Source organism: Dioscorea cayenensis, chromosome 11 (genome assembly GCF_009730915.1).
Source record: "Dioscorea cayenensis subsp. rotundata cultivar TDr96_F1 chromosome 11, TDr96_F1_v2_PseudoChromosome.rev07_lg8_w22 25.fasta, whole genome shotgun sequence".
Lineage (NCBI taxonomy): Eukaryota > Viridiplantae > Streptophyta > Magnoliopsida > Dioscoreales > Dioscoreaceae > Dioscorea > Dioscorea cayenensis.
The window spans coordinates 20,870,408-20,897,916 of record NC_052481.1 but is presented as its reverse complement, the minus strand read 5'-3'; the positions used below and the strand labels follow the sequence as shown (position 1 = coordinate 20,897,916).

General features: G+C 35.6%; 3 protein-coding genes and 1 pseudogene across 3 annotated transcripts; all 4 read right to left on the bottom strand.

Annotated features, from left to right (window-relative positions):
* Positions 1 to 153: 153 nt before the first annotated feature.
* On the bottom strand, positions 154 to 1,366 carry LOC120271744 (variable charge X-linked protein 3B-like). The gene is made up of 2 exons (XM_039278421.1): positions 1,307 to 1,366; positions 154 to 675 (listed from the first exon to the last, which is right to left on the bottom strand). Exon 2 carries the CDS (start codon positions 607 to 609, stop codon positions 154 to 156), a length of 456 nt encoding a protein of 151 aa, XP_039134355.1. The 5' UTR covers positions 610 to 675; positions 1,307 to 1,366.
* Positions 1,367 to 2,202: 836 nt separating this feature from the next.
* Positions 2,203 to 4,807, bottom strand: LOC120271743 (MLO-like protein 6). The gene is made up of 14 exons (XM_039278420.1): positions 4,750 to 4,807; positions 4,482 to 4,663; positions 4,274 to 4,390; positions 4,144 to 4,204; positions 3,976 to 4,064; positions 3,734 to 3,808; positions 3,563 to 3,657; positions 3,445 to 3,494; positions 3,326 to 3,366; positions 3,077 to 3,250; positions 2,935 to 2,970; positions 2,772 to 2,839; positions 2,628 to 2,688; positions 2,203 to 2,541 (listed from the first exon to the last, which is right to left on the bottom strand). The coding sequence occupies exons 2-14, from the start codon at positions 4,656 to 4,658 to the stop codon at positions 2,203 to 2,205; spliced, it is 1,383 nt and encodes a 460-aa protein (XP_039134354.1). The 5' UTR covers positions 4,659 to 4,663; positions 4,750 to 4,807.
* Positions 4,808 to 8,840: 4,033 nt separating this feature from the next.
* LOC120271742 (K(+) efflux antiporter 2, chloroplastic-like) lies at positions 8,841 to 20,896 on the bottom strand. The gene is given in 27 exon segments (XM_039278417.1): positions 8,841 to 9,016; positions 9,230 to 9,406; positions 9,489 to 9,555; positions 10,689 to 10,747; positions 10,836 to 10,889; positions 11,409 to 11,558; positions 12,015 to 12,224; positions 12,872 to 13,000; positions 13,083 to 13,187; positions 13,300 to 13,389; positions 13,570 to 13,635; positions 15,112 to 15,180; positions 15,846 to 15,965; positions 16,058 to 16,117; positions 16,233 to 16,369; positions 18,423 to 18,513; positions 18,657 to 18,825; positions 19,448 to 19,485; positions 19,487 to 20,038; positions 20,041 to 20,094; positions 20,096 to 20,179; positions 20,182 to 20,290; positions 20,292 to 20,389; positions 20,391 to 20,498; positions 20,500 to 20,617; positions 20,703 to 20,755; positions 20,858 to 20,896. Coding segments are annotated over 27 exon segments (3,081 nt in total). The 3' UTR covers positions 8,841 to 8,941.
* A 1,134-nt stretch (positions 20,897 to 22,030) lies between these two features.
* On the bottom strand, positions 22,031 to 25,821 carry LOC120272400 (annotated as a pseudogene).
* Between the last annotated feature and the right edge of the window lie 1,688 nt (positions 25,822 to 27,509).

The window sequence follows — 27,509 nt, the reverse complement described above, 5'->3', positions numbered from 1 at the left end:
GACAGGACTTTTACGGTAAATGTTCTTTTCAGTGCATCAGCAGAACTTATCTGCTCCTCTAAATAAACTGGCATGAAGTTTGAATGCTAGGGTCTTCATCTTTTGTCACCTTCAAGCAATGATTGAGATGCAGATGTTTCTGAAAGGTCTTCCTCATTTTTCTTCTTCACATATTTCTTCCTCAATAAATTCTTCTTCATAGATTGCTTCTTCAGCAGGTTCCCCTTTATGATTTTCTTCTTCATTAGGATCCTCTTCATAGCTCTCTTTTTCATTTGGTTCATCTTCAGAAGTTTCCTCTTCAATTGGTTCCTCTTCAGAAATTTCCTCTTCAATTGGTTCCTCTTCACATACTTCCTCTTCAATTAGTTCTTCCTCATATAGTTCCTCTTCAATTGGTTCCTCTTCATATACTTCCTCTTCAATTGGATCGTCTTCACTAAAAACTTGACAAAATTCTTCCTCATTTTGTTCATTTTCATCAAACCCCTCTTCATTTGGTTCTTCCATAGGTTCTTCCATAGGTTCTTCACTCTCAATATCAGTATCCTCATCGCAGCCACTACTATCAGTCAGGCTCAAAGCAACTGAACCATTCTTCCTCTCCATGATTAAAGAACAATTAGAAACCTTCACACCGGACAGGACAGAAGCAATCACCGATGCATTTCAAACCTAAATGCAACACATCAAGAACAATCAGAAAGAGAATCTCATTGAGAAACCACACACACACACACACAAAAGTTAAAAAGTGCATGATTAAAATATAGTATAATTTCACAAGGGACACATAGCAAAAGATGATTTACAGCACCTATAACCCTAGATGTTCTAATTCTTAACCAATCTCAAGAACTTTCATCACTAGCAGCAGCTCTATCTCAGGATCTCCAAATGCACCAATGCACTAACATTGAAACATCCAAAAATCTCAAACAGCCATGAACACATAATCCCCTTTTTGAATCAATCACATTAAATGTGAAAAGATGCAATCTTTTCCAATTCAAAGTACTCCATCCCAAAACCAAGAACTGAATTGAAACTGAGCTCCTTAAACAACAAATCCTAAACATTCATACTAATTACCCCAAAATCCAGGTAGTAAAGAAAACAAAATCTCAAGCCATTTCCACATAGTTCGATTATAAATTCAACAACAACATCTCGGACGAACTATAATCAAAATCAACATTTAAACAACTAAATCCTCATTCACGAAAATGAATCAACAAAACACTCAATCATCAATATGAATACCAGAAATCATTGAGAACACGCATAGAAAGTGAAGCAATCGAACCACTAAGACACGCGAGCGGAACCGGAGATCGGAACCCTAAGAACTCGTCGATCATTCGTGGCTAAAGATCAAAGAAAAGAACAGAAAGGTGCTTTCTTTTCTTGACGAAAAATAACCGTTTCCCGTTCTCTTCTCGTTTCCCGTTTCCCGTTCAACCCAATCCCATTCTCGAGGTTCCATCTCACCGTAGATGGAATTTATAACCCAATAAACGTTTATTTATTTATTTATATATTTATTTTTCTTTTAGCACTTAATCAATTTGTTTCTTTATTATTTAGAAATTTGATAATTTTATATTATTAAAAATAAATGTATTAAGTCCATTAAACCAACATTTAAACCAACATCAATCAGAAACAAGTCTGGTTTAAATAACATATATTTTGAAAAAAATCCAACATTAAAAAAATGGTATAATACTTTAATTGATTCCTTTACTTTTCTCTTTCTTCTCTTTTGGTCCCTCTACTCAGAAATGCTCCCGACTAGTCTCTCTATTTTTGAAGATGTACCCATTTAATTAAAAATACTCCCAACTAGTCCCTCTACTTTTAAAAATGACCCAACTAAAGGGACTAAGTGGGCATATTTTTTAAAATAGAGGGACTAGTTGGGAGCATTTCTAATTAAATGGACACATTTTCAAAAGTAAAGGGACTAGTTCGGAGAATTTCTAAGTAGAGGGACCAAAAGGAAAGAGAAAGAAAAGTACAGGGACTATTTTTGTGATTATAGCTAAAAAAATATTCAAACATATTTTTTCCATTTTGTTTTCCTCTACTAATTTTCAATTATTATTATTTTTTTAAAGATGGATAAGTCACTTCGAATAAAATTTTTTTTTATTACATGACTTATGGAGCTTCATTCTCCAAAAATATATCATCAATAAATCATCCAATGCTATGATTAAGAACTCTGTGTGACTGCACTATGTTTATGTCTGCTTCTTCTACTCCTTCAAGTGAATGTGTCTTCTGATGATGTTGTTTTACACCGGCAATATCAATGTTAATGTGTGAATTTCTCGGCGAAAGCATGATCTTGTCTATGAAACTTTGAAGGTGTTTTGATGAATGTGACAGCGAGAAACTTGCTCCCGATGTATTTGACCAAGTTGAAGACATTGATCTGTGGTTTTTAGCAACTCGATTCCTTGCTTGTTCATGCCATTTTCTCAAGGCTGCTTCTACTCTTTCAGAAAAAATCGTCGGCTTGATATTAGAACCCATCTGGTTTCAGCAATCCAATTTGATCAGAGATTGAAATTAATTTTAGGAATTTGTTTGTGTTTCTGATAATTTGATGTGTTTGTTACCTGTGTTACTAATGCATAGAGTGGAAGGGTGACATAACTACATAGAACTTGAACAAGAATTCTGATGAAAAAATTACAAAACAAAATGAGATTGATTTTGTGTTTATTCATTGTATGACAGCTTAGATTAAGGAAGCTAATTACCCCAATGAGATTCTGATTAATATGTCTTCGAATTGTCTGTGGAAGCATGAAGGGTATCCAAATTCATACTGTGAAAAGAAAAATGAGAAACAACTTCAATGCATTCGGTATCGTATTGATGTTCTTGAAACATTAATGATTAATGAGTTATTGAATTCCTCACCCATGTCCATGTGAAGAAGGCAAGCTGAAAAGCATTCTGCAAGATAAATATCATCGAGAATACAGCAGAAATAAGAATGTGTGATAATTTTATGTATTTTATCTGTGACATTAAATCAAGGATTTATGAAACAACGGAGTACCTGAAAGAGGACAAAGTGGATGAGATGGAGCAAGAGATGAGGATGTTTGAACCAGAAGAGTTCATCGGTTGGTTGAACAACGGGGTCGCCCTTAATTACATCTCCATCTCCAACAATTTGCATTGCCATCTTTGTAATGATCACTTGTAGTTTTGTTCCTACTAATAGAATGACCTGAATAATATTCATGTAACATTTAGAAATTTTTTTATCGTGGCTCGAGCTCTACCAAAATTGAAAACGACTTACAATTAAAGGGATAAATGGTAGCCATAGATAAGAATACCATCCTGTTGACAAACATTAATGCAATTAGATTAAATAAATGATAAATTGGAGGAATAATTGGGAGTTAGTTATATACATACCATCAATATTGAACAACAGGAAGAACACTGCAAGCAACCACAAAGCTGGACTGCAAGTATTAAAAGATAAAGCTCATCTTTTGCTGCAAATAAATATGAAAATCATAAGCATATATACCTTATTCCAACAACAACTTTGAAGTCCTCTTCAAGTGACCTCTTTATATACTTCTGAAAATCAAATTTAGCAGAGCTTTGTGGAGCTAAATGAGCCTGAGATTAAGAGTTAAACAGCTTTAACCAAGGATGAACAAAGAAATTTTTGCTGAATTTTAAATCATTGTCTTACCATGATAAACCCATGTCTTAGTGTCAAAAAATCAATTTTAGGAACTGAACTCACAAACTGTCTAAAGAAGCAAACCTGTCAAGAAAATGAATTTCCAATTTCTTTGAGACAATACATCAGTAACAACATGTGCAATCCAAGAGTTTCAACAATAACAACATGATACATGAGATTTTAGCATCACAGAGTATCATAAACATTTACTGAAAAACTATATGAATAATGTGTTTGATGATACATACAACCCAAATAAGAATTGTTGATTCACTCCAAAATCCCAAGTGCCTTCTAATGAAGCTAGTATTTCTGGCAAGCCTAAACCTGTTTGGATCTACAAATTCATTCAAAAAATAAATAAATAAAATCATCAAACATCAGTAAAATCATAAATTCACTGAACATGAGCATACCATGAGAGAACTGGTATTCTGCTGTTTTAGCTTCATTTTCCCATGACTTCCAGATTTTCATCTGCAACATAATGCACATTCTTAACTTTGTTTCCATAATTAAAACAAACTGATAATATAACCATAGTACCTTCAGTTTACTCAAAAGCATAGTGATTAAACAATAGAGAACATGAAACACAGCCAAAGTAAAAATGAATATATGGAGCTGGTGAAGGCCATCATATGATAAAAAAGGGTCCATATTCTGCAAATTCACAAACAAAATGAGCAATTTAACATACATCATTAAAAGAATGCATAAATTGAAGAGAAAATTAATAAAAACAAACTCATGCCTTGCTCTTGCACTTGCTTACAAGCACTTTACTGTCGAAAGTTCGACTCTTCTCCACCACCCCCTTACTCTTCTCTTTGCATGGATGCCATGAATTACTTAAACTTTTTGGCACACATATATCAGTGATAATCCCTTGTCCCACAGTCAATAGCAATGACAAGAACCCCATTAACATCAACTCTGCCACCATAAACAGGACTATAAACAAACTTCTACTCAAAATTCATTTACATGAGAAAATTAAAGAGAGACATATATCCATATACCAGACTTAAGATTTTCCAAAGCTTTGTGGAGAGCTTGTTTGTGATGTTTGATTAGCAACTAGAACAAGAACAAGAACAAGAACAAGATTAGAAGGGAAAGAGATGCATGCACACAAAGTGGTAATGATGAATAGCTAGCTTGCCTTTGAAAGGTGGTCAATGATGTGCTCAATGACTAGAGAGATGGCAATGAGAGTGAAGCACACTGATGCTAATGCCCATGTTGGTGATTCTTCAAGGCTTTTTGAACTTCCACTGTTTCCTCCCATGGAGTTCCAACCAACTCAAAACTCAAGTGAAACAGGCACACACACATATATACATATATATGTATGAAGATGAATAATCAATGACGTCCCCAGCAGCCGTCAGATGGTAAGCTGATGATTATAATCATCATGAACAATTCAAAACGTGTTCTACAATATCGCATAGGTTATAAACAACGGTAAAATTGTATGGTATTTGTATAACTAAACAACCGTTGAATGATGATCTAACGGCTGTGATTAAAAGTCCCTAGAGAACAGTAATCTATGGACATAGCTAGATTATCTTTTCCTTATATATATTATCATAAAATATTAAAAAATAAAATAATAATAAAAGGTGATTAGTAACATTAACATACTGGATTAACAAACATATTTTAGAAAGAAATATAGATAAACAATAATTTTTTTGAGATTAAATAAAAATTAACTGTAGTTTTAAGGAGTGTGTTAATTAAAAGAAATGCATATGTGATCATTAATGATTGACAAGAAGATACATGTTACTAATTTTTAGTATATGTGAAGATGTTCTGATGTTGCAAGTAGCACCACGCTACAACAAGTGGAGGTTGTAAGAGTAATAAAAAAAACTGTTTTCATACATTTGGATTGAAGGAAAAGAAGCAGGAAAGTTTCAGAAATTTAAAATATTATTATTCTAGTACTTCAACAGTATACTATATATATATATATATGAAAAAGGAAAAATTAAACACTAAGCATATGAAAGAAGAGATCATTAGAATTAATGTACAAATTTTCAAGGATGTGAGCCAAGATTCTATTTAATGGAAACTGAGACTAATACTAACAAATGATAAAAGCTAAGATAGTGATTGACACTAATCAATCTTTATATAGGGAATTCGGCAATTACAACAACACCTTTTTTTTTTTGGATTATATATATATAGAGAGAGAGAATTTTTCTATGAGGAAATAAAATGGGCAATTATATGGGAATATATAATATTTGAATGAATGTTTGTTTATTATCATGAGAGAGTTGAATGAATCAAAGAATGAAATTTGGCGTTAAAAGGAAGAGTGGAGGTTGTCATATGATATGATACAACTGAGCGCAACTTCCAAGTATTGGAGACCATCAAAAACAGAGTCGCTTATATAAGAGGATGTGGACTTCATGTTTGTTCCATCTAGAGATTGACATTTATTTATGGGAGGAATAAGCTAATAGAGATTGTATGAATTCTAAGTGGGGAAAATTATTTATATATATATATATATATTGCATGTACCATCTTATAATCTTCCTGTTAAAAAAATTGTTAATTATATATGGCTCTCATCAAACATTTTTAACTACATTGAAGATTTCACATGTTTGAGTACTTAGAAAAAAAATTGAAAGAGTTACACAAAACTGATCATACAAAACCAAACAACCACGTTTTTTTTTGTGGGTGTGGGAATTTACTTTTGAATAATGTTTGCAATTTCTCATTTATGATGGTTTTAATTGTAATTCGTTTCATATAGTTTCTCTCGTCATGGGTGTGTTATTTTATTCGTCGTTTCTAATATATATATTTTACTATTTTTGTTTCAAATTCCTTTCGTATTCCGATTGATGAGATTAAATATGTAGAAAGATATGTGAAGAAAATAAATTAAGGAGTAATTTTAAAAAGTATAGCTAAATAAAAATTTTGTAAAATGCTTGATGGTATGTAAATTCGATTAGCATACGAATAGCGAATAAATATTTATTTATATTTGGTAAATAATGAAAAAGTTGTTTGATTAAAAAACATCTCGTTTATATCAATTTCCTCTCACAATATTGATTGAGGTAAGTAATTTGTCCATCTTATCAAACAGTGTGAACATACACTAAGTCTGAGTTAATTTTGCAGTAGAATAAAGAGTCATTTACAGACATGGGCCAATTTTAAAAGCAAGAGCATTTGCAACAAGGGGAGATATCTACAAACATTGAATCTTTTCATGCCTTGGAAGCTGCCATCCCCCAATCTCAAAAAGCAAATTACAAATTTTCTCTCACCTTCGTAGGTATTAATGCACGTAATGGATGTCAACCTCCTAAAAAAGACGTGTAGAAATAAAAATTAAACAACTATCATTTCAAATAAGCCAATTCATTTGGGACCCTACTGATCCACTCTTTTCCCTATACAAAGTTGGGGTAGATGGCTTGGGCCAATCATTTGTTATAAGCCAATTCATTTAATGACACCCTGCAGATCCATTCTTTTTTCTATGCAAAGATGGGAGGGGGGGATTGGTGTGTGTGTGGTTCAATTCTTTAGAAAGCTCCTCATCTTTGTAAGAAAAAAAAATATATATTTACTAGACAAAATCCAGTAGTATAAAATTGATCTAAAAGGTGGAGAATCAACTTCATGACAAACCACCTTACTACATAGAAGCTAATATCAACCGTTAAAACCTGATTTCCGGGAGAGTTCACGCGCAGCCAGTGAACAAGACAAAAGAAACCAATCATTTAGAGATGCCAATCAGTTTCCAAAACTGCAGAAGCTTGTAAACCACCAAGGGTACTGAGTGATGCTCCAAAGCTAAAAATAGGGTCCAAACAGTAAAACTGACCAGTAGGAAAGGAGTTTAGGTAGACAGCAAATGCTTGCCATTCTTAATATAAATCATGGCATTGGCAGGAAAACTTAAGGAAGACTAATGGATGCTAAAACCTTATGAATGAAGTGAGCTTACAGCTTCTTTTTTTTTTTTCCTATACAATTTTTCTTTCAAAACAAATTATCAGCTGTACAATCTCAATTCCCAAAACTTTGATGTTACCTAGTGTATTTATAGGACAGCTATATTGCCAATGTTCCTTCAGCAATTTCGTTGTCTTCAGAGTCAGAATGGGTCTTGGATTTGGACATGACCCGGGAAAATCCATAACCGAGGGAACTGCCACTTATCTGACATAGCTGCAAACAAAAAAATTCAAGAGCTCAACCAGTTAGGGCAAGAGAGAAATTTTCATCCAGTCAACATAAACATTGCAGGAAGCTTGTTCTATAATTTATGGATCCAACTATAGTCTAAATGAAATAATGTTCATAATTTTTGAAGCAACAACCCATTAGAGTTGAATTTTTGATTATTATTGGGAAATCGTCTTGCTACTGTGTGGTTTCACTCATTTCAAGAGACAAGATCACCAGTGGGATAGGAAGCCCATGGGAAGAGGAGGCTCTCAAAGATCAGCTTAAAGCTAGTGGCATTTAGCAGTAAAATTAACAAAAACACAGAGGTTGTTGAGATTGTTCGGTGTTTCAGAACTCAAGATTGCCTCAGTGGAGGAAGCCTCAGAGGAAGGTGGGCGAGTCCGAGCTCTGTTTATTGTTGTGACCCGCAGTGAGCATGGCACCTGCGAAAGATCAGAATGAAGAGGCTCAGACTTAATCAAAGGTCACGGAGGTCCACACACATGGTTTGAGGATGGGGCCTGGCTGAGGATTCACATATTTTTGTTTTAGGGATGAGGAAAGGATGGGATCCCCCATCGTTTAAAATGGGACTGGCAAAAGCCACTATTTCGACCTCCTTTGTCAGTTCAACAAAAGTCAATCAATATGCAAAAATCAATCAAGATTTTCTTTAGAAACTCAACAAGGTTTACCCTCGTTGAAATTACGAAGATAATTTACTATTAGATTGTATTTGCATTTAGGGCTATATATACAATTTAGCCGATATTATAATTTATTAATTATAGTGACAAAATATGTAAATTGTTTATAATGTTAAGACGAAAATCCTCCACTCAAAAGCGTCAATCAAAGCATCCAAAGAACTTTTGCCTTCTCTGCGTTCCCATCCAACCACTCAACCAATCCAGAAGCAGGGATTTTTCGTCGTTGGACAACACCAAGAAAACCTGGATAACTTGAAGCTGAAACATATCAATATTTCTTAGTTACCTGAGCAAGTACAGCTGCCGCTAACTGCAGACTTGGTTCCAATGTCTCTGGGACAACCTAAAAAACATTCACATAAATACAGTTTTTTAATAGTCAAAAATGGAAATTAAAGATTATGTCCAGCTTCTCACTTAATAGCAGACAGATCATAAGAAAAAGCTGTAGTTAACCGCTTGTTAATCAATCGAATACAAAGAAAAGCTCATTTTATATATGTATTTATTTTTGGTTTTTAGAATGGACATGGAAAGTGAATTCTGTGAGACTCACCGCAGTTGCACCTGCCTTCTCCAAATTTAGGCCATGATCAACATCATGGGCCCGAACAAAAGTCTTTACATTGGGGAAGTACTTGTTCAGAGCCCAAACAGTTCGATAGCTTGCCCCTGGAGTATCTAAAGTTATTGCAGCAGCACATGCTCTCTCTGCCCCAACTTTATGGAGAACCTATGTACGATAAACAGAAAATATATACTGTAAAGAAAATGACATAGACAAACCTCTATAATATCTAAAATAGTTTGCTAACCTCACGGTTGCCTGCATCCCCAAAATATACAGGCAGATCAAGTGCACGCCCTTGGGAAACCCGCTCACTGACAAGTAAAAACATATCCCTAATGCTTTCCACCACAACTTGAAATTACAATAGTTCGATTTATGAATGAGCATTCAGCCCTAGATTGCTTTTTTCACTGGCAGTTCTGATATAAATCCTTAACAAAGCTGCTGGGTAAATATATGGCAGGCAAATAATAACTTGACTGACAAAATAAATGACCAGCTGAATAAGAGAAACACCTTTCAGTGTCTAAGGGAAAGCCTTTATTTAAATAATGTTCTAATTCTCTTCAGGAAGGAGAGCCTTTATTCAAATAAAGCCTTTGTTCACAGTTTAACAAGTGTTCTACATCATTAACTACAAGAGGATTGACCTTAGCACACTGTGATGACATGAGCTTTGGTTGCCCTCTTCTTGAGCCTAATTCTCCCAATGACCACAAGATGGCTTGAATAGAATAGGGCCTATATTGACTTGGCTCAATTAAAAAACAGACTGGGATTGAAAGCTAGACATCTCAAACCATAAAAGTTTCTCCCTAGTACTACCCAGAATGATTCAGTTTTCTTGAGAATACAATCAGGAAAGAGTTATACATGTGGTTAATGTAAACTTAATGAAAAGAAATTTCAGAGTTAAACACAGTTTTTTTTTTTTTAATGAAAAGCGCTACACTGCAGCTACTTATTAAGAAAAGCAAAGAACAACCAGACAGAGAAACAAACAAGAAAAACAAAGTATGTTGATTAACAAGACAAGTTTCTCTACATTACTCAATTTATATTTGCTTGAAAAGGAAACAAATCATAAATGTTGAATATAAACTAGTATCAACCACTAAGCCAAAGAGCCACAGCAAATAATGATTCAACTTAATAGAAATAAGTCCATGAATCATAAAGTATATTAAGAAACAACCAATCAAAATGAACCAGCTAAGTTGGCAGCAGATGCTTTCAAGTCCTAAGACTGGTCAGTGCATAAAAATTTGCTCTAGGAACCCAAGTTAAAAGAGTTCATAAGTACTGCAAAGATGGTGCAACTCCTTGGCAATTTAAAGGGAAGAAACAACAATGGTCATTAATAACAAGATAACCATTTTGAAGATCATACAACACTTTGAAATATAAGCACAAAAAATTGTTAGATCAGATAAGAGAGTCATACCAGTCCACATCTAGAGCAACAAAAGGAATCAACCTTTCAGAAAGAAGCTGTGCGATGATCTTAAACAATATGGAAAATACAGTTGGTATAAGATAAATGGACAAAGCTTGGAAACATTTGAAAAGAAAAAACCAGGAAGTCACATACCTGCCCAACACGACCAAAACCACATAGGATGATATGGTCTTGCAAGTCATCAGTCTGTAAAGACAACCAAAAATCTCCTCAGAGAACTAGAAAAGACAACCAAACTCTAATACATGTCTTTAAATAACTGAACATCTGATTCAGGGAAAACAAATGAAATCAGTTAGTCAAATGACGAATATATAATCAGGAAGCTCTTGAACAACACTGCATTGTACAGGATAATTGGACATAGATCACAATGTTTTACAAATAGTGCAATTAAAGGCTACTGGACTGAAATTTGTATTCTAACAAAGCTTAACTAGATGCACAGAAATCCTTTGCTATTGTTTGCAATGTACGCATGAGCTGATTTGATGAGAAGGTAGTAATAACTGTGTGAGATAAATGGAACAAATACTTGTACATAACACACAACTTTATTTCCTACTTGACCGTGTGTCAAAGTAGAAAGTAAAACTATACCACTAACAAATGCGCCATGAGGCAAATATAACAAAAGGAAGGTAGTAATAACTGTAAAAGTCAAAAAAGATTGATATATACAATTAAGTGGCCTAAGAGCTTTACCTCACTTTCCACTGGCATGAAACTCCGAACATCCTGCTGATCAAAGCGAGAGGCAATCATCTGACCTCCAGCAGCTAGCCATGGTGTAAGAGCCATAGATATGCCAACCACCAAGAACAACAAAGACGAAAGTTGAGGAGACATAATACCCTACAAAACATTGGTCAGACAGAAAATTGCTTCTGTTTCTGTACGCAACAATTCAGGAAATACTTCTAACAAACTACTGCACTTGATTTTTCTAAATACAGGCATTCTTATCATTATGTACAAGAATTTATCAAAGACACAAATGTGCACATTGTCATGCACCAAATTGCACTCGTGCTAAAAATTAAGGTCAAAATTTTGTGCACCTATTTCCATTATTGCCACACAGAATCTCCTCTCTGAATAATGGGACAATCACTAGAGATTCAAAAGATCATTGTCATGCACCAGATTGCACTCATGCTTAAAAAAACGAGGTCATGTTTTTGTGCACCTATTTCATTTATTGCAGCACAAAATCTCCTCTATGAATAATGGGGCAATCACTAGAGATTCACAAGATCATTACATGACAAAATGCAGAAAATATATATTTCTTGCCCACCAAACATATACCTGATTCACTGCCTCCCCAAAAGCCACAAAAGCAAATTCTCCACCAGGCGCAAGGAGAAGACCAGTTCTTATTGCGGCTGTGCTTGAAAGGCCTAAAATCCTACCTAGCAATGAAACCAGAAGGGTCTTGCCACCAATCAGAAGACTTAAAGTCCCAACAATGACAGGAAAGTTTGAAAGGAGCAGCTTTGGATCTATAGACATTCCAACCTGAAAATGCATGCCCAAATAGAATATCAATAATGTTTAAATACAGCACAAGTGAGAGATAACACCATTTTCTGCCTTTAAACTTGCATTGGATGTTGATCTTGACTTTGCAATGTCCACCAAAAAAAAAGAAAAAGAAAAAGAAAGAAAGGAACAATCCAGAGAAGAAGCTGGCTTGACAAACTTAATTGGCACATACGAGGAAAATACTAAATTAAACCAATAAATTAACATGTTTATCAATATGAGTACCACTTCATCCAATATAAGTACCTAATATCGGTATTCCCCACATATCTATCTGACTTTTCGGTTAAACATTCTTGCTTAGAGCATCAAACACTATTGAAGATCTGCTAGTCAGCTGTCCTGCATGCATATGCTTATCAGTTTGCCCTCTCCTTATCCTTGTTTTGCAAATCACACACCTTTTCGGTTAACACTTAACACTATTTATCCTAATGAGTTTATCACATACAAATTTCATCTCATCCCATCAAGCTCTCATCATGTCCCATCTAACCAAGATTAACACAACTAATAATCAATTGCATGAAAGAAATGAGGTAAAAGAGAATCAGTAACTTGCAGGTGTATGTCAAATAGCCATAAAAAAACCAGTTAAGAACCCTCTGCATATTACGTACAGTCATGAAAAAGAGACCCAGTAGAAGTCCACGATATGGTGCAATATCTGATTCAACCTGCAAGGAAAATTCTGTTTCTGCTAGTAGGAGACCAGCCAAAAATGCTCCCAGTGCCATAGAAAGCCCAGCCTATATTAAAAGAAGTATCTTGCAAATCATTTTTTCCAGGCAAGTAAATTGAGGCAGCATAGAGGTCAATGGATGTGCCTACCCGAGCAGTAAGTAGACTAGTTCCCAGAATAACAAGAAGCGTGTTTGCAGAAAATATTTCTGCATTTTGATTCTCTGCAATTTGCTTATAAATTGGGCGAAGGAACTGTCAATTTACAAGAGAGTATTGTCAGAAGAGTTAAAATTGATCTGTGCTCAAATGCCAAATTGAATACTTTCCAGTCATATTTTTATTTTTAGAACAGGAAAACCATTACCAATCGACCTCCAGCAATTATTGCAGTGATAGCAACCACAGCTTTTACACCAGCAAGTCCAAGAGCTTCTGCTATTGCTTGAAAACCGATCTGAGAGTAGAAATGTCAAATGCATGGATATATGCACACATATGTTCATGCATCCATATATAAGGAGTAAATAATAAGTAATAAGAAAGTTGCCTGAAAATAAAGACCATTGTGTTTGTAAGGTTCCCCAAATTTTCACATTATTGAACCTAGGAGACAAATATCAAGAAAAGTAGTTACCCCTCCTTTAGAAGAGCTGGGTGAAATAAGAGGTATTAATATCAGCAAGACAACCACTGCCAGGTCCTGAGAAGAACAATCAACTGATGTTGTCAGAGAAAGTAAATAAAAAAATATATTTAAGTCTTTCAAGAAATTTAATATTTTAAGCAGACTCCTTCCCTAAGATGTTGCAAACCTTATGTTGGCATAACCAATTTTCCAAGAGAAGAGATTACCTCACAAAAGCAGAGAACAAGCACAGTGGAGAGAAAATTGGACTACTAATTTAAACCATATCATCAACAAAAAAAAAAATTAAAAAAAAAAATCAAATAATCAAATAAGCAACATGAACAGAAAAGATGGCCTTATGTATTAGACACATTGAACTCCAATTCTTTTATAGATCTTCAGACAGATGAATGAGATGCAAAACCAAATTTGAGCATTGTTAGCTCTCAAAATCATTCTCATAATGTTCATCAAACATCTGAATAAAAAGAATAGGAAAATAAAATAATAAAAACTTGCCCAGCATCTGATGCTCTGCTTCTGAAAAGGGTATAAATCAAAAACCAAATCTAGTTCAGCATCCAGTTCTCTGGTTCAATAAGCACCTTGCTTGACAAATTAGATGTTTATTCGATTGGTATAACAACTTTAGCATTTTCCCCACTTCGCTAATCTTTCTTCTTCATTTATGGTATGTAAAACATTTCCTTTTTATAGTTCCTTTTATTAGGGGATTCCAGCTTCTCTTTTCTTTTCTTTCTCATTTGCTTAATTTTCTAGAGTTACCTAGCATACAATCTCAGTTTTCTCCTTAGGGGCCCTTTGGTTAAATCGCAGTGCAAGTCAAATTACAATATAAGTGAAAATGTTGTATTTCAAATTACATAAATGCTGTTTGGTTTGTTGTAATTAAAAATGTTGTATTTACTTTTTCATTATTTGGTTTAATGTAAGTTGAGGGATATAATCACTATATAAGTATGGTGGTGAGATTACCCCATTATCTATTATTAAGACCAAGTATTTAATAGTCTTCATAAAAATTAATTTAGGCAAAAACAAGTAATTAATTTAATAAACTGTTTATAAAGTTTAAAAATAGTAAAACTTTCTTTAATTTTATGACTTAAAAAATAAGTTTATAATTAAATTTTAAAAACACTTACTTTGTTAAAAATATATTTATAATATTATCAATTATAAACTATTTTTATCATAAAAATATTCTATTATATAAATATTTAATTATTTAAAAAAATAAAAAATGTATGTACTTATATATTTTAATAATACTTTTATAATTAAATATAAGATAGCTTTAGTGATGAGATAACCATGGTAGTGAGGAGATGTCATTTACTTTACAGTATTTCAACCTACAACAAAATTAAATTTACAGCAAATTTTGTTGTAAATTGAAATGCTATGGAAGTGAGTGAGTTATAAGTTGCTTTACATATACTACTTAGGTGTAAGTGAAATGCTTAAGTACAAGAATTATCTAGAATACCATCAAATTTAAAAAAGCTAAATACAAGAATCATGTACCTGGAAAAGCAAGACCGAAAAGGTAGCACGACCATGGCGTGAAGTGCTCTCTCCTCGCTCTTGGAGTACCTTAAAAAAATTATGTTGCCTCAATATACCAAAGATAAGCAAATTTATCATTATGCATTTGGCTAGATATAAACAAGAACCTAGCAAGAAGTGCCTCTACATAAGGGAAGAAAAAAAAAGAAAGAAAAGGTCTACTCTTGACAACAAGATAGTCACTGGTAAAGATGAGCAAGTTAAATATATCAACTTAATAAGTTGATTGAAGTAAGATTGTTTGACATAATTTGGTGTCTCATTATATCTGATTCTCAACCTTGAAAATTTCAAAGCTAAACTTAAGATCCAATAAAGTAGAGCCACAGAAGACAACACAAACAGATAAGACTTCGCATTTCATCAGTCATAAATACTTTTAACTTAAAAACTAGTTTTTTACATCAGAATAGAATGCACAGGAGGATGGGTAAGATGGTAAAGGCAAGAGCATGATAGACGCTAAACTCAAGTGCCTCATTCGAAATGGAAGTATTATGGAACCATATAACATAAATGAAAATGTTTTCAAAATCTAAAAGCTACATCAAAATCAATCTGAAACATATCCTACTGATGATTAGCATTATAGAAATAATGAAAACCCTTGCTATACTCTACAGATAAGGAAATTAGTTAGGCACCATTACCAAGGGTCCATACAAGAAAGATAACCTGCAGAAAAACTTTACCTGCAAGACAACAGCCGTAGAAGATAGAGCTAGACCATTACCAATGACAATTGCAGCAGGACCTGGCAGCCCAGAGGCAAAGTGAGCAACTAACCCAACCACAGTAGCAGTTGCCAGCACCTGCAATGTAACGTTGGCATGGTCAACAGACCGACAATATATTCTCACTGCTACATTTAACAGTAACCAGGTTTTTCAAATTATGGAATCACCTGAGCAGTGCCTAAACCAAAAACATACTTCTTCATCGAGCTTAATCTTTCTACTGAAAGCTGCAGGCATGAATCATATATTTCATTACTTTTAAAATGAGCAAAATGAGCGTCAATACATGGGCATTTAGGAAGCAGCAAATTTGAAGTTAAATAAGAAACTATAACAAATTACCTCAAGCCCAATATTAAATAGCAAGAACACAACTCCAAATTCAGCAATGGCCTTTGTTCCATGAACGTGACGGATGATAGAAAATCCATAAGGCCCAATAAGGATACCGGCAGCAAGATATCCAAGAACAGGACTACCTAAGGCATGCTCCATTACAAATACGATAATGCAGTTATTTACATGATGCACACAAGCAAAAACCAACCGATTGAGTTGTCAACTACATAAGAAAAAGAAACAAGATGCCAACATTTTCACTGAACTCAAAGTTAACAGAGTAAAGAAAGCGATATCTTATCTGATGATTTGCTCTCATTGAAAGTTGAGGGAAAAGATAAAGGGAAAAGGAAACCCAATGTAGGCAATGATAAATTTTGTATTGATCAAGCATAAATTGGCCCAAACAGTGACAGGAGCATGATCTATGGCAAGGTTCAAGTGTTCAACATCACAACATAATCACATTTGTTGTAAAGCCATATGCTGGGCGTAAGGAAAAGAAACAATTCCACAAGTTTACCAATATAGGAGAACATCCAAAAATGACCACAAATCAAAAAATTGAGCATTTTGGTGAGCACTTGATTATGTAGATTAAGATGTCACTAAAGTAAATGGTTCCAAGTCACAATAGCTGTTAGACTTATTTCATTCTGTATGGCAGCAATGGCAAATTCTGTCCTGGGACAATATGCTATTTATCTGGACGAACAACAAAATATAGTGAAAAACAACAGTGCAGGAACGGTTAAGATAGATGTAAAACAGAACGGATAATGTCAGGAAATGAGTACATGGTGGCATCAATGTACTGTTGGTTGAAGAATAAGAAATGGAAACAAAAATAAGCCAGAATCAAATATGGTTGACAATAACTAAGACACCAAATTCCAATAATGAGATGAGAAGAAAAATAGAAGCTCATTGTAAAGAGGGATTTCAAGATGCTTGATGGCATTACAAATACCACCCCCAAAGAAACATTTAGAAGATGGGTTTGAGAAACCACCAAAATGATTTGGATAAGGTGCAATGGTTATTCTCACAATAGAGAATTTGCACCATTAAACAGGGTGCAAACCCTTTGGATAATGTGCTATCAAAATTGGTTCACAACTATGAAACTTGTCGTTGGTGCACTTTTACCTAGAATCCACTATTGATTCTAAGGACTGTGATAATGTATTAATGCAAGCAGGTTTTTAGCAGACATAAACTGTTAACATGATGTTGGCTCATAACATATCTGTTAAGATTTTATATTTTGGTACTAGTGGGCCCTTATATGGGACATCTATATGAACTAGGGAGTGTTACAGCAAAAATCTAAAGACTTAGTAGCCCAACCCATAAACATATATATAAACTCATTACACTTCTATCACACAACCGATGCGGGACTATGTTTCCAACACCCTCCCTTAAATTCAACTCGGTCGAACTTGCTCAGACTTGTACACCAGAGGTCTGTTTACCAGGACTTGTACACTACTTTGTGTCTCAGAGGCCCTACACACATGGACTTGCTACTACAGTGTCTCGGAGATCCCTACTCACATGGACTCATGTACACCACTTGGTCTCAAAGGTCCATTTTTCCTTATACACGTATATAAACCCATTACACTTCTATAACTACAACCGATCACGGGACTATATTTCCAACAATATCTAATTATTCAAATTCATATCCGAGTAAAAGGGACCTGCTTAAGGCATATGACTTCTACCATCAAATGACACTTTTACTACAAAGCATCTTCAATTTATCCACAAGCATGAGCTCCTAGTCAGTGGAAATTTGCAATTGTTACAAAGTTTTTATGCTTGTCCTTCGATAAATATATCTTACAAACATACTATAGAGCTGAAAAATTCATCCATAAGCATAAATAGAGGAAAGTTTTAAGAGTCATATAACATTAATATCATGCCCTCTCATGAGAATCTCATCCTAAAATATTGTAATTCTAAACGGGCTTAAGAACATCTCCACTTCATGCACTAGAGCATGGGGGCCGCATTGACAGTGGAATTATTATGACACTGAAAAGTCTAAATATGAAACCAGGTCCTATAAAGAACACGTGAAAATGAAAACAGAAGTGATAAAATATTAGAGCATAAACACAGGACAATGTTAGACATGCAATATGCAAAAGTAAGTATTAAAAAACCATAATCACTAACCTCCAGGTATTTTCTGGAATAAAGGTACAAATACAACACTGGCAAGAAGTAACCATAGCATGTCAAAAAGGGAAGCTTCTTCTTCATTTATCTGCAAAGGAGTTAAAACTAAAAACTTGATGCAAGATCCATAAATCAAAAACCATGAAATGTGATATTGTTTTAGTAAGAACTTGCAATATGCAGAGTCTGTGGACTATGACTTCATGGACAACCAACAAAAAATAGACATACCTCTTGCTGGGGTAAGCGCTCAATGAGTTTCTTCAATCTTCTAGGGAACCTCCTTATCTCTCGAAGCATAGGCTTTGCTGTTGAGGTCACTTCTTCAATACCAGTAATTATATCTTGCTGAGGAACCAACTGAGAATATTTTTCTGCTTTATTATTAAGAAACATTGTCCTGTGAAAGGGTGTAAGAGAGGGTAAGAGAAGAGAGAGAGCCTTTTCTGCAACTAGCAGCAAATATGATCAAATATTAGGTTAGTCGAAGGACAATAACAAGAACAAATCAACAACGAAACAGAGTAACTAGTTCAATATGACCTTCAAAAATAACAGGTGAAGGGAATATATACAGACCATCAACATGAACGAATGAAAGAAAGCATAACCAATAACACTACATAAGAAACATACTTTTAAGAAAGCAAGGGATGGGACAAGTTTCAATGAAGCTTTGATGGGAATCCAACCTCTGTCAACTAAAACTAGTCACTGATTGCAAACCTACCAGTGGCATATGCCTAGCAGGAACATTACCGATTCTTAATCAAGGCAGAAAAAATCTTCTAAGAAAAATGTATCCACCATAAACAGTTCCAACAAATAATAGTAAATGCTCATGAACAGTTGGTAGATAAAGTCAATCCTTTTTTTCTTAACTCAAAAATCAATAGCCAATGAAGAGGCTCTTGCATTGACGGTCATTAGAGTCGACATTAGTGTACATCATCGGTATGATGTTGACTAAATCAACTTCTTGTGAAATAAAGAGCGTAAAATTGTCCTAGAGCTAAACTTACCCCATCCCAAGAAGCATCATGCCAAGAACCAGCTTTGGGAGCTTGCTTTCTCAAATAGGCAACAAGAGCTTGGAAGAAAGAGACATACGTGATCTCTTCCCCATCTTCACTGAAAGAAAAAAACGATGCAGAGAAAAACCGAGAGGACTTCTTTAATAGTGCTTTCGAACGTTGGGGAGGCACAGAACCATCCTTTGTCAAGTCCTTTTGTTGTGCTTCCAGCTTCTTTCCTTGAAATCCATCAACTGATTTGTCAATCTCAGCTTCTGCTTCCCCATGTAAGTCTAAATTGATATTCCCATTCTCTTGATCAAGAATGTCATGAGACGAAACATAGCCTTTGGCACTTGGGCCCCAAAATGCATCATCTGCCAATAAATCATCACCTGCCAAAGCATCTTCATCTCTTCCAATAATAGAATCACTACCGGTACCTCTGCTAAATTCCTCCTTTGTGACAAACTCTTCACTGATTACCTGGTTTTGAGAAGGTCCCTGCTGGTCAACAATATCAGCAGAAGAGATGGCCTTCTCGGCTCGCTGTAATGCAATTTCTGCATCATTCACACGTTGTGTAGCCCTCAATTTCAAAAAGTCACTGCCTGCTCAGCAAGAAGCATTATGTTAGCCACTTCCTCTTCTGCCTTTTAATGCATCAAACTGAGCCTTCTCAGCTACCTCACTCAACCTATCCACTTCCTTCTGCAGCTCCATTTTTCTTGGCTTGTATTTTTCTTCAAGTCTGCTTCACAGTATGCCAAGCAGATCTCACATTCCTTGATCTCTTCCTGCGCAAGTGCCACTGCTTCATCCTCATCATTCTGTTTGGAAGTTTCCACAGGCACTGCCTCCCTTTCTTATTGAATCCAAAGCTTCTATGGCTAACTGTAACCTGGCCTCAGCCATGGAAAGTGACATGGTGGCCTTCTGAACAGCTTCTTTTGGCAACAGACTCTTCATTGATGATCACTTGAACCCTAGAAACAGCAGAATTAACTTCATCCCAAGTGCTTGCTGCCTCATCCTGGAGAGAGATTGCCAATTCAGAAATCCCTCTGGGCCTTTTCCTCAAACATAGTACTGTTGAGACGAGAAACATCCAATTCCTTCAGAGCTTTCTGAAGCATTTCCCTCAAATCCTCTAATCCTGGGCTATCCTCTCCTCTTCCACTGAATCAGTGGGCCCTTTTATCAGATTCCTTGTCCGCGCCATCACCAGAAGAGCTTCCAACAATTTCAACATTGTGATTGCTACCATCCACAAAAAGCTAAAGAATCATTTCCTGGCAATGTAATGACAAGGATGACCTAGAAAATCTTAAAGACCCTCAATAGGTCACCACTCAAAAAATTCTGTGGTCTAGAACATCGAAATAAGCCATTGAAATCTCCAGCACAAGCAACCCTAACCACAGCCCGCTGCTTCCTCCTCTTCAAAAGATGATACATGGAAAACCCTAGAATCTGCAAAGACTACTACAACCACGGCGTCCATTCCTAAACCCCTGAGTTAAAGGCCGACAGCATGCAGTCGATTGACCAAACCCGCAAGCTAAATCCATCTCCTATTACCAAGAAACTCAAGCAAACCTAATGAAACAAATCAAGATAGTCAAATCCATCATCAGATTCCAAAAATGGCAAAAAGAAATCAAGAACATCAAAATCAAAAACCCCTAGATAAACCATATAAAACAGGAACAACCACTCTGAACAACGCCAAGAACACTAAAGTTCATAGGAAAAATACATCATCATCGGTCACAAAAATGAAGAAACTATGACATTAAACCCTTGACATCAAACTCGTTAAACCATCTCCCTGATTGTTTGAAGAACCCTCATTAACAAAAGAATCAAACGCCGAAATCGAAAAGAGAGTTCTAAAGAACTGGAAAAAAGGAGTGTGGAGGAGCTCACCGATCAAGAGGAAAGGCGAGATCAATGGAGCTCACAGCGGAGGAGGGATCGACGCTTCATGGCGAGAGTTCAAGTGAGCGAGGGCGGGGAATACGAGGAGGACTCTTGTCGGAAAAGAAGAAGAAGCCACGGAGACGAAACCAACGGAAGCTATGGAGAGAGAATAAGATCGTCAAATCAAATGGGCAGTGAGAGGCTTCAAATATAAAGACAAGAATGGACCTGAACTTTGATTTTATTTACGGATATGCCCAACTTCAACGGATTCTTGCGGAGGGAATATTCGTGCAAATATATCTAGAGCCCTGATATTATTTGGAAAGAAAAATGATGGGCTACATTGAAGGTCTACTTGGCACGTTTTTCAAATCTTTTTTCATGTATTTAAATAAAAATTTAAATTTTAAACAAACCACTTTGGATACACTCAAATTGGCTTCAAAAAAATGAAGAAATTTAAACACTGATCAGGCATCAGGCTTAACAAATAAAATGAGATAGATAAAAAGAGAAGACAGTTTACACTTGTGAAAAAACATAGCTCATCCATACAAGAGACACATGTGGGCACTTATTTTGTTTTGTGAATTATAAGTGTTGATTATACTGCTGGCACACAAGAAAAATACGAGATCGATAAACACAGGGAGTTTATCCAGCCATTCAACGCCTTCCCGATGCCACTGATTCTCGCGGAAAATAGGTATCTGACTCCGAGAGAGCACAGAGTCGCTAGCTGATCGTAAGGATGATCCTTGGATGGGATCTCCAATATGGCTGGAACTGGTTTGTTGTAGCTATCAACTAAAAATCTGATCATATTTGCAACCTGAAACAAATGGAAGGAAGGATAATTGGTACATAACATGGTCAAATGTTCTGCAGAATTTTTATTTGGAAGTAAAATCTGCTCCTCAGCACAAAATACAATCACTACTTTCACAGCTCTACAAAAGCATTGTCAAATTGTTTTCCAATGATAAGGTTGTTTGGAATCAGTGGTAGTGATTGTCATGGTCATGAAATGCTTCGTAAGATAACGTGCGGCATTACGTTTTTTAACGACGCTACTACCGAACCTGTCTCCTGGTCACATCGCGTACGGCCATAATTTCACAAGTCGAAAAATATTCCGTAATGCCGAGGTGAGGTCCAGACGCTATTTCATTCTATAATTGCTGACTCAAAGCACCTTCGCGAGAAACGGCCCTCAAACATACAAATGTCGGGATACGAGCTGACAGAGATGCTTTCGACTAGCCACATCGCTACAAACGATGCCAGGCCGCACATACATCTTACGTAAACATTATTAGCCACTGTCGATACTGCTGACCCTAATCATCATAACTATGAAAGAAAGTGAGCAAAAATATATGCATACAACATGTGTACACAGCTTGATGGGATGAAATTTGGCATTTTGCTATCATGAATTTCACACCTACACAAGCAAAGACAAACCGGATGTGATGGCCAGAGTTGCTGAGTTGTTTATCCATTTGCCGTGGGTATGCTATTCATACAATAGAAGTTGACAAATCAAACAGAAATATTGGTAACAACCTAAAACTCAGACTGGAAGCACGCTCATCAAAAAGCCTCTGGAATATACGATGATTTTATTCCAAAGAAATTATTAATTTGTTACAGTCACAAAGACTCATATGCAAGAAGGGGGTAGGCTGAGAGGCTTGTCCAGATGGATTTAAAAATTGAAAAGAAATGTCATCCTAGATGGACCCAAGCTCTCGTTGATGTCTTACATAGGCTGACACAATTTAAAAACCAATAGATAAATCACTGATTTATTGAAACGGAAAAAACCAGTACATAAACCAAAAGAAAACTCACAATCGACAAGAGAACCAACTAGGTTGACAGATTGACTCATATACAAAGTCATTGATTATATTCTCAAAAAAAAAAATATGGCGTATGTTTCAGGCAGAACCACTATTCCTTTAAACAATCCTCAACGATATAAATAAAATATGATACTGCCGAAAAAATAAATAAATAAAGGACAAACAAAGTTTCTGATAATAGCTATAGGTGCTAAATTGCAAAAGTAACAATGGCAAAGGTTGATATTTACTTACATATTGGCTTATCAGCACAATTGCAATATCTTCCTTTGATGTGAACTCTTTGAATGCATCCTCGATTGCTTTTACCGTTGTTTCTAAGATAATACAAGCAAATGAATAGTTTTAATAAGTAAAATGGGGATGAAAGTTACGACAAATTTCAACCAAATAAAAAGGAATATGACTATTTCTCACAATCATAGCAACTATATCTGATCACATGCTATTGTAAACAAGTAACAAGCAAGAGAGATGTCATAGAATCAATAGCTATACAAATCAAATAATTGCAACAGATAACGGTCACACAGATTAATGCATTTTGTTAAACATAATGATCCATTTATCCCAAAGCAACTCCTCATATGATCAAATACACATCTAATGAATAACCACATTGTTCAATGAGGTCGTGCACATACTTGAGTCCACAATAAGGTAGTTTGTCTTTCTCCTCAGATCAACATTACCAACTCCAGCCAACAAAAATCCAGTCACAGTATCCTGAAATGACATTAATATCAGGCTATCAATGAATTCACAATGTTCTGATAGGAAACTACAATCACTGCACAATGATTATGGTCATAGTTTATATTGATGTTTTATTCACAATGAAATCAAGCATAACCTGCAGTAAGATCAAACTAACAAAAATATATCAAAAACAAACAGGAAAAATAACCAGAAAAATAATTAAGATATGATCACCCCTACCTCATCAGCAATCATGGCAATAAGGGCTGAGTTGTGTAGTGGGGATCTGAGCTCTTCCAGCCATTCTGTGTATTATTATCCCTGTCCAAGAAACTATTATCAATCAAAAACTCAAATTCAACTCATTTCTGAGGAATTTTTTTCAGAATTATAGAGAAATCAAGCTCCACGATACTTCAAGCTAGTAACTTTCAGGAAATTTACAAGCCACATTACCAAACAACAAAGATCAATCAAATAAATTGCTAACACCAAACTAAAAGTTATGAGAGAAACCAAATAAGGAGATGATGAACTGAGGTTCAGCAATGGTCCTATAATTTTCAGTAAATAGAGCGTTATCCAAAACAGAAGTTGTTAAAATTGGATGGACCAACACCGATAAATGTGATAGGATCTATCATCAATGTTTATTTGTCACCAGGTCCGGGTTTTTACTAGAATTATCTTCATTAACATGCGCTAAAAGTGGTATCACCCTGCTTCATAATGTAAGGGCGTGTGCATGAGCTTGCAGGTAGGCAATCCAACCCAAACCAGCATATCCAATTCAATTGAATTCCAATCAACAAGCTGGAGGTATGACTGAGTGGATATACCACTATCTCATCCTAATTCTAACTTTAATGACTAGTTTAAGCTAGATAATGTCAAATAAAAGACTTTTACTATTGTTCAATCTAACAAGCACAACTTTTTCTACTAATAATTTGACAAGTAAGATTTCTAATTTGGTTGGTCACATAGGAGTCATATTCACTTCAGAATTTTTATAATAGTTACCACTCAATATATCAATCTCTAAATTATCAATCAGACTGACAGATTGACAAGCACCTCCATTTAACATAGCACCAGATACATATACCAATTATCCAAAATAAAGTTATAAACAATCTAATCACAGCAGATCATACAATAGAACCTCATAGTAATTCATATAAAATGTAACATCTAATAAAGAAAACCTCAAGTCTAAGACACTATAACCAAAATAGATGTATTGCAACTTTGCAAGTCCTAAATCTAATGTTTAGTATGGATGAGAGAATGGGCTTGATTCCAATGAGAAGAACCAGAACCAAGGCAACAAAGTCATAGAATTCCACTATCTCCGTCACTAATTATTCCTGGAACGATGTCAGCATGCCTTCTCAACCATGAAGGACGAGATCTTAACCATAAAATTCCCATATTGATCCTTAACAAAAGAAAAACCATTGTCTTGATGGGAACCAAACCATCTCTCCATCATTCTTACTATCCTTCTTCCTTTGCTTCCTTTCCCTCGAATTACCTCCATTAAAGCGACCAAACTCACATCTAACCCTAACTAGCATCGAATCCAAAAGGACCAAAACCACACAAAAAATCCATGAAAGCTCAACAACACAGTAATTCAAATCTATGATATCCAAAACCCACCATCAAACCCCAAAAATCCATCATCAGAATCACAATAAAAACACAGAAATCGAATTGAAAAAGGCAATCAAGAGCTCAGAAATCAAGCGAACAAGCAACAATCAAGACAAGGGTTTGCTTCCAAGTACCTTCAAGAGTCGCAAACGATCTCTCTCTTCTCTTCTCTTCTCCGCCGCTCCGAGGATCGCCGGAAGTCGCCGCTCTCAGATCGCAAACGAGAGTGCTTTTTCCGTTCTCCACGGTTTTGGGGCCCTTTGCTTCTGGTGTCCGCGAGAAGCTTACGCTATCGTGAAACAGTCGAAAACGATGAGTAACATCCACACCGTTCAGTGATTCAATAGACGGTCGAAGATTAAGAGGACCATCTTGGTTATTTAATCACGAGGATCAGCAGATCCGAATCAAAAAGAGCTTCGTGGATGTGGCGCAGTAGAATACTTACCAACTTGCCATGCAGTCATTGGTTCTTTATTCTGTATTTATAGTATATATATATATATATAAGGAGTATTTGTAAACCTTTAAAATTTAACAAATTATAATAATTTAAATGGGGAAAATCCTCGGCAGATGGGCCCAATTCATATAATAAGCGTGGCCTATACTCTTTTGGGACCTTTGGGTTGATTGGCTCTATTAATCTTTATATATATATATATATATATAGTAAATAAACCACAATTACATTAAAGAGAGAGAGTACAAAGGATAATAAACATGTATAACTCCACATGAAGTTAGGGAAACAAGACACAACAGTGTGAATAAATACTACGAGACAAAGCAACATGCTACTCGATAAGACACAAGGGAGGGAGAGAGGGACAAGCGCGAGTACAACATCGTGAGTGACAACTCAAATGGAACTCATCAGTGCTCGCTGCGACTCAGCGCGTAGGCCCGAGAAACCTGGAGCACAGTTACCAACCGCAGCATAGACCCTGCAAGCTTTCAGTGCATCTCCCTCAGCATGTAAACTCCACCGAATTCAAGAGAGGTGACATATAACAAATTTTCATAAATAGCAGTAGGCATAAACACGTAACTCGAAACACAATTATTTCTACAAGCGTTCAAATTTGCCACAAAACCACCTCGCAAACCAAAAGAGCTGTGATAGCTTGAGACGAGCGGTTGCCATCCTCGCTACCACTTGTATCCCCTATGCTCCAAGCAGCAGACAAAGTGGGCCACACTGGGAAAGAAAAAGCGAGCAAGCGCTATCTCTGCACGTCTCTACGTCAGTATATAGGGCACCCGACAGCGACTCAATCGACCACACTCCTGAGCAACACGAAGCGAGTTGTCGTAGGGAGTTTGCTTTTCAGACGCACGAGCTTAAAAAGAGCGCTCAAGCGTGATGATCTCTCGTCGTTTACAAGTCACGGAAAGCAGTACCTTCTCCGCGAACGAAATCGCTCGAAGATCACCGCGGTGATACTACATCCCAACCTGCATCGAGTAAGGAACTTTATAGAAAGACTTCACCGAGTAAAGATCCACCGTGGTTGACGCTTCCAAGTTTTAAGATCCCGAATATCCCCAATCACAGCAGGTGATTCGAGAGCTAAGTTCATCTCAAGAGAGATCTCCCATACAGCGAGAGGGAGGCCCTTATTAATCTTTTAACATAATTATGTTTTATATCCATTTAATGAATTATTATATAATGAATATCTATAATTTGTGTTGATTATTCCATTTTTTAAAAAAGTGTGGTTTATTCACTTTTTTTTTTTTAAAAAAAAACTAATTACTATCATATACATATATAAAACAAGATGTCAGGTACTGATCGGTTCCTAAAACCTTCCTTTGTCAGTATAATAAGACTCAATTATTTTATCATCTGACCGAGCTTAATAAATTTCTAAATGAATTGATAAACTACTATAATTGATGCAATACTA

Bases quoted from the DNA above. Each gene is read 5' to 3' on its own strand.
- LOC120271744 (XM_039278421.1), bottom strand. From the start codon at position 609: ATGGAGAGGAAGAATGGTTCAGTTGCTTTGAGCCTGACTGATAGTAGT.
- LOC120271743 (XM_039278420.1), bottom strand. From the start codon at position 4,658: ATGTTAATGGGGTTCTTGTCATTGCTATTGACTGTGGGACAAGGGATT. The intron at 4,391-4,481 runs GCATGAGTTTGT...GTGAATTTGCAG, and splicing joins TAAGCAAGTGCAAGAGCAAG to AATATGGACCCTTTTTTATC. The intron at 2,840-2,934 runs GTGAGGAATTCA...TTCTTTTCACAG, and splicing joins CCTTCTTCACATGGACATGG to TATGAATTTGGATACCCTTC.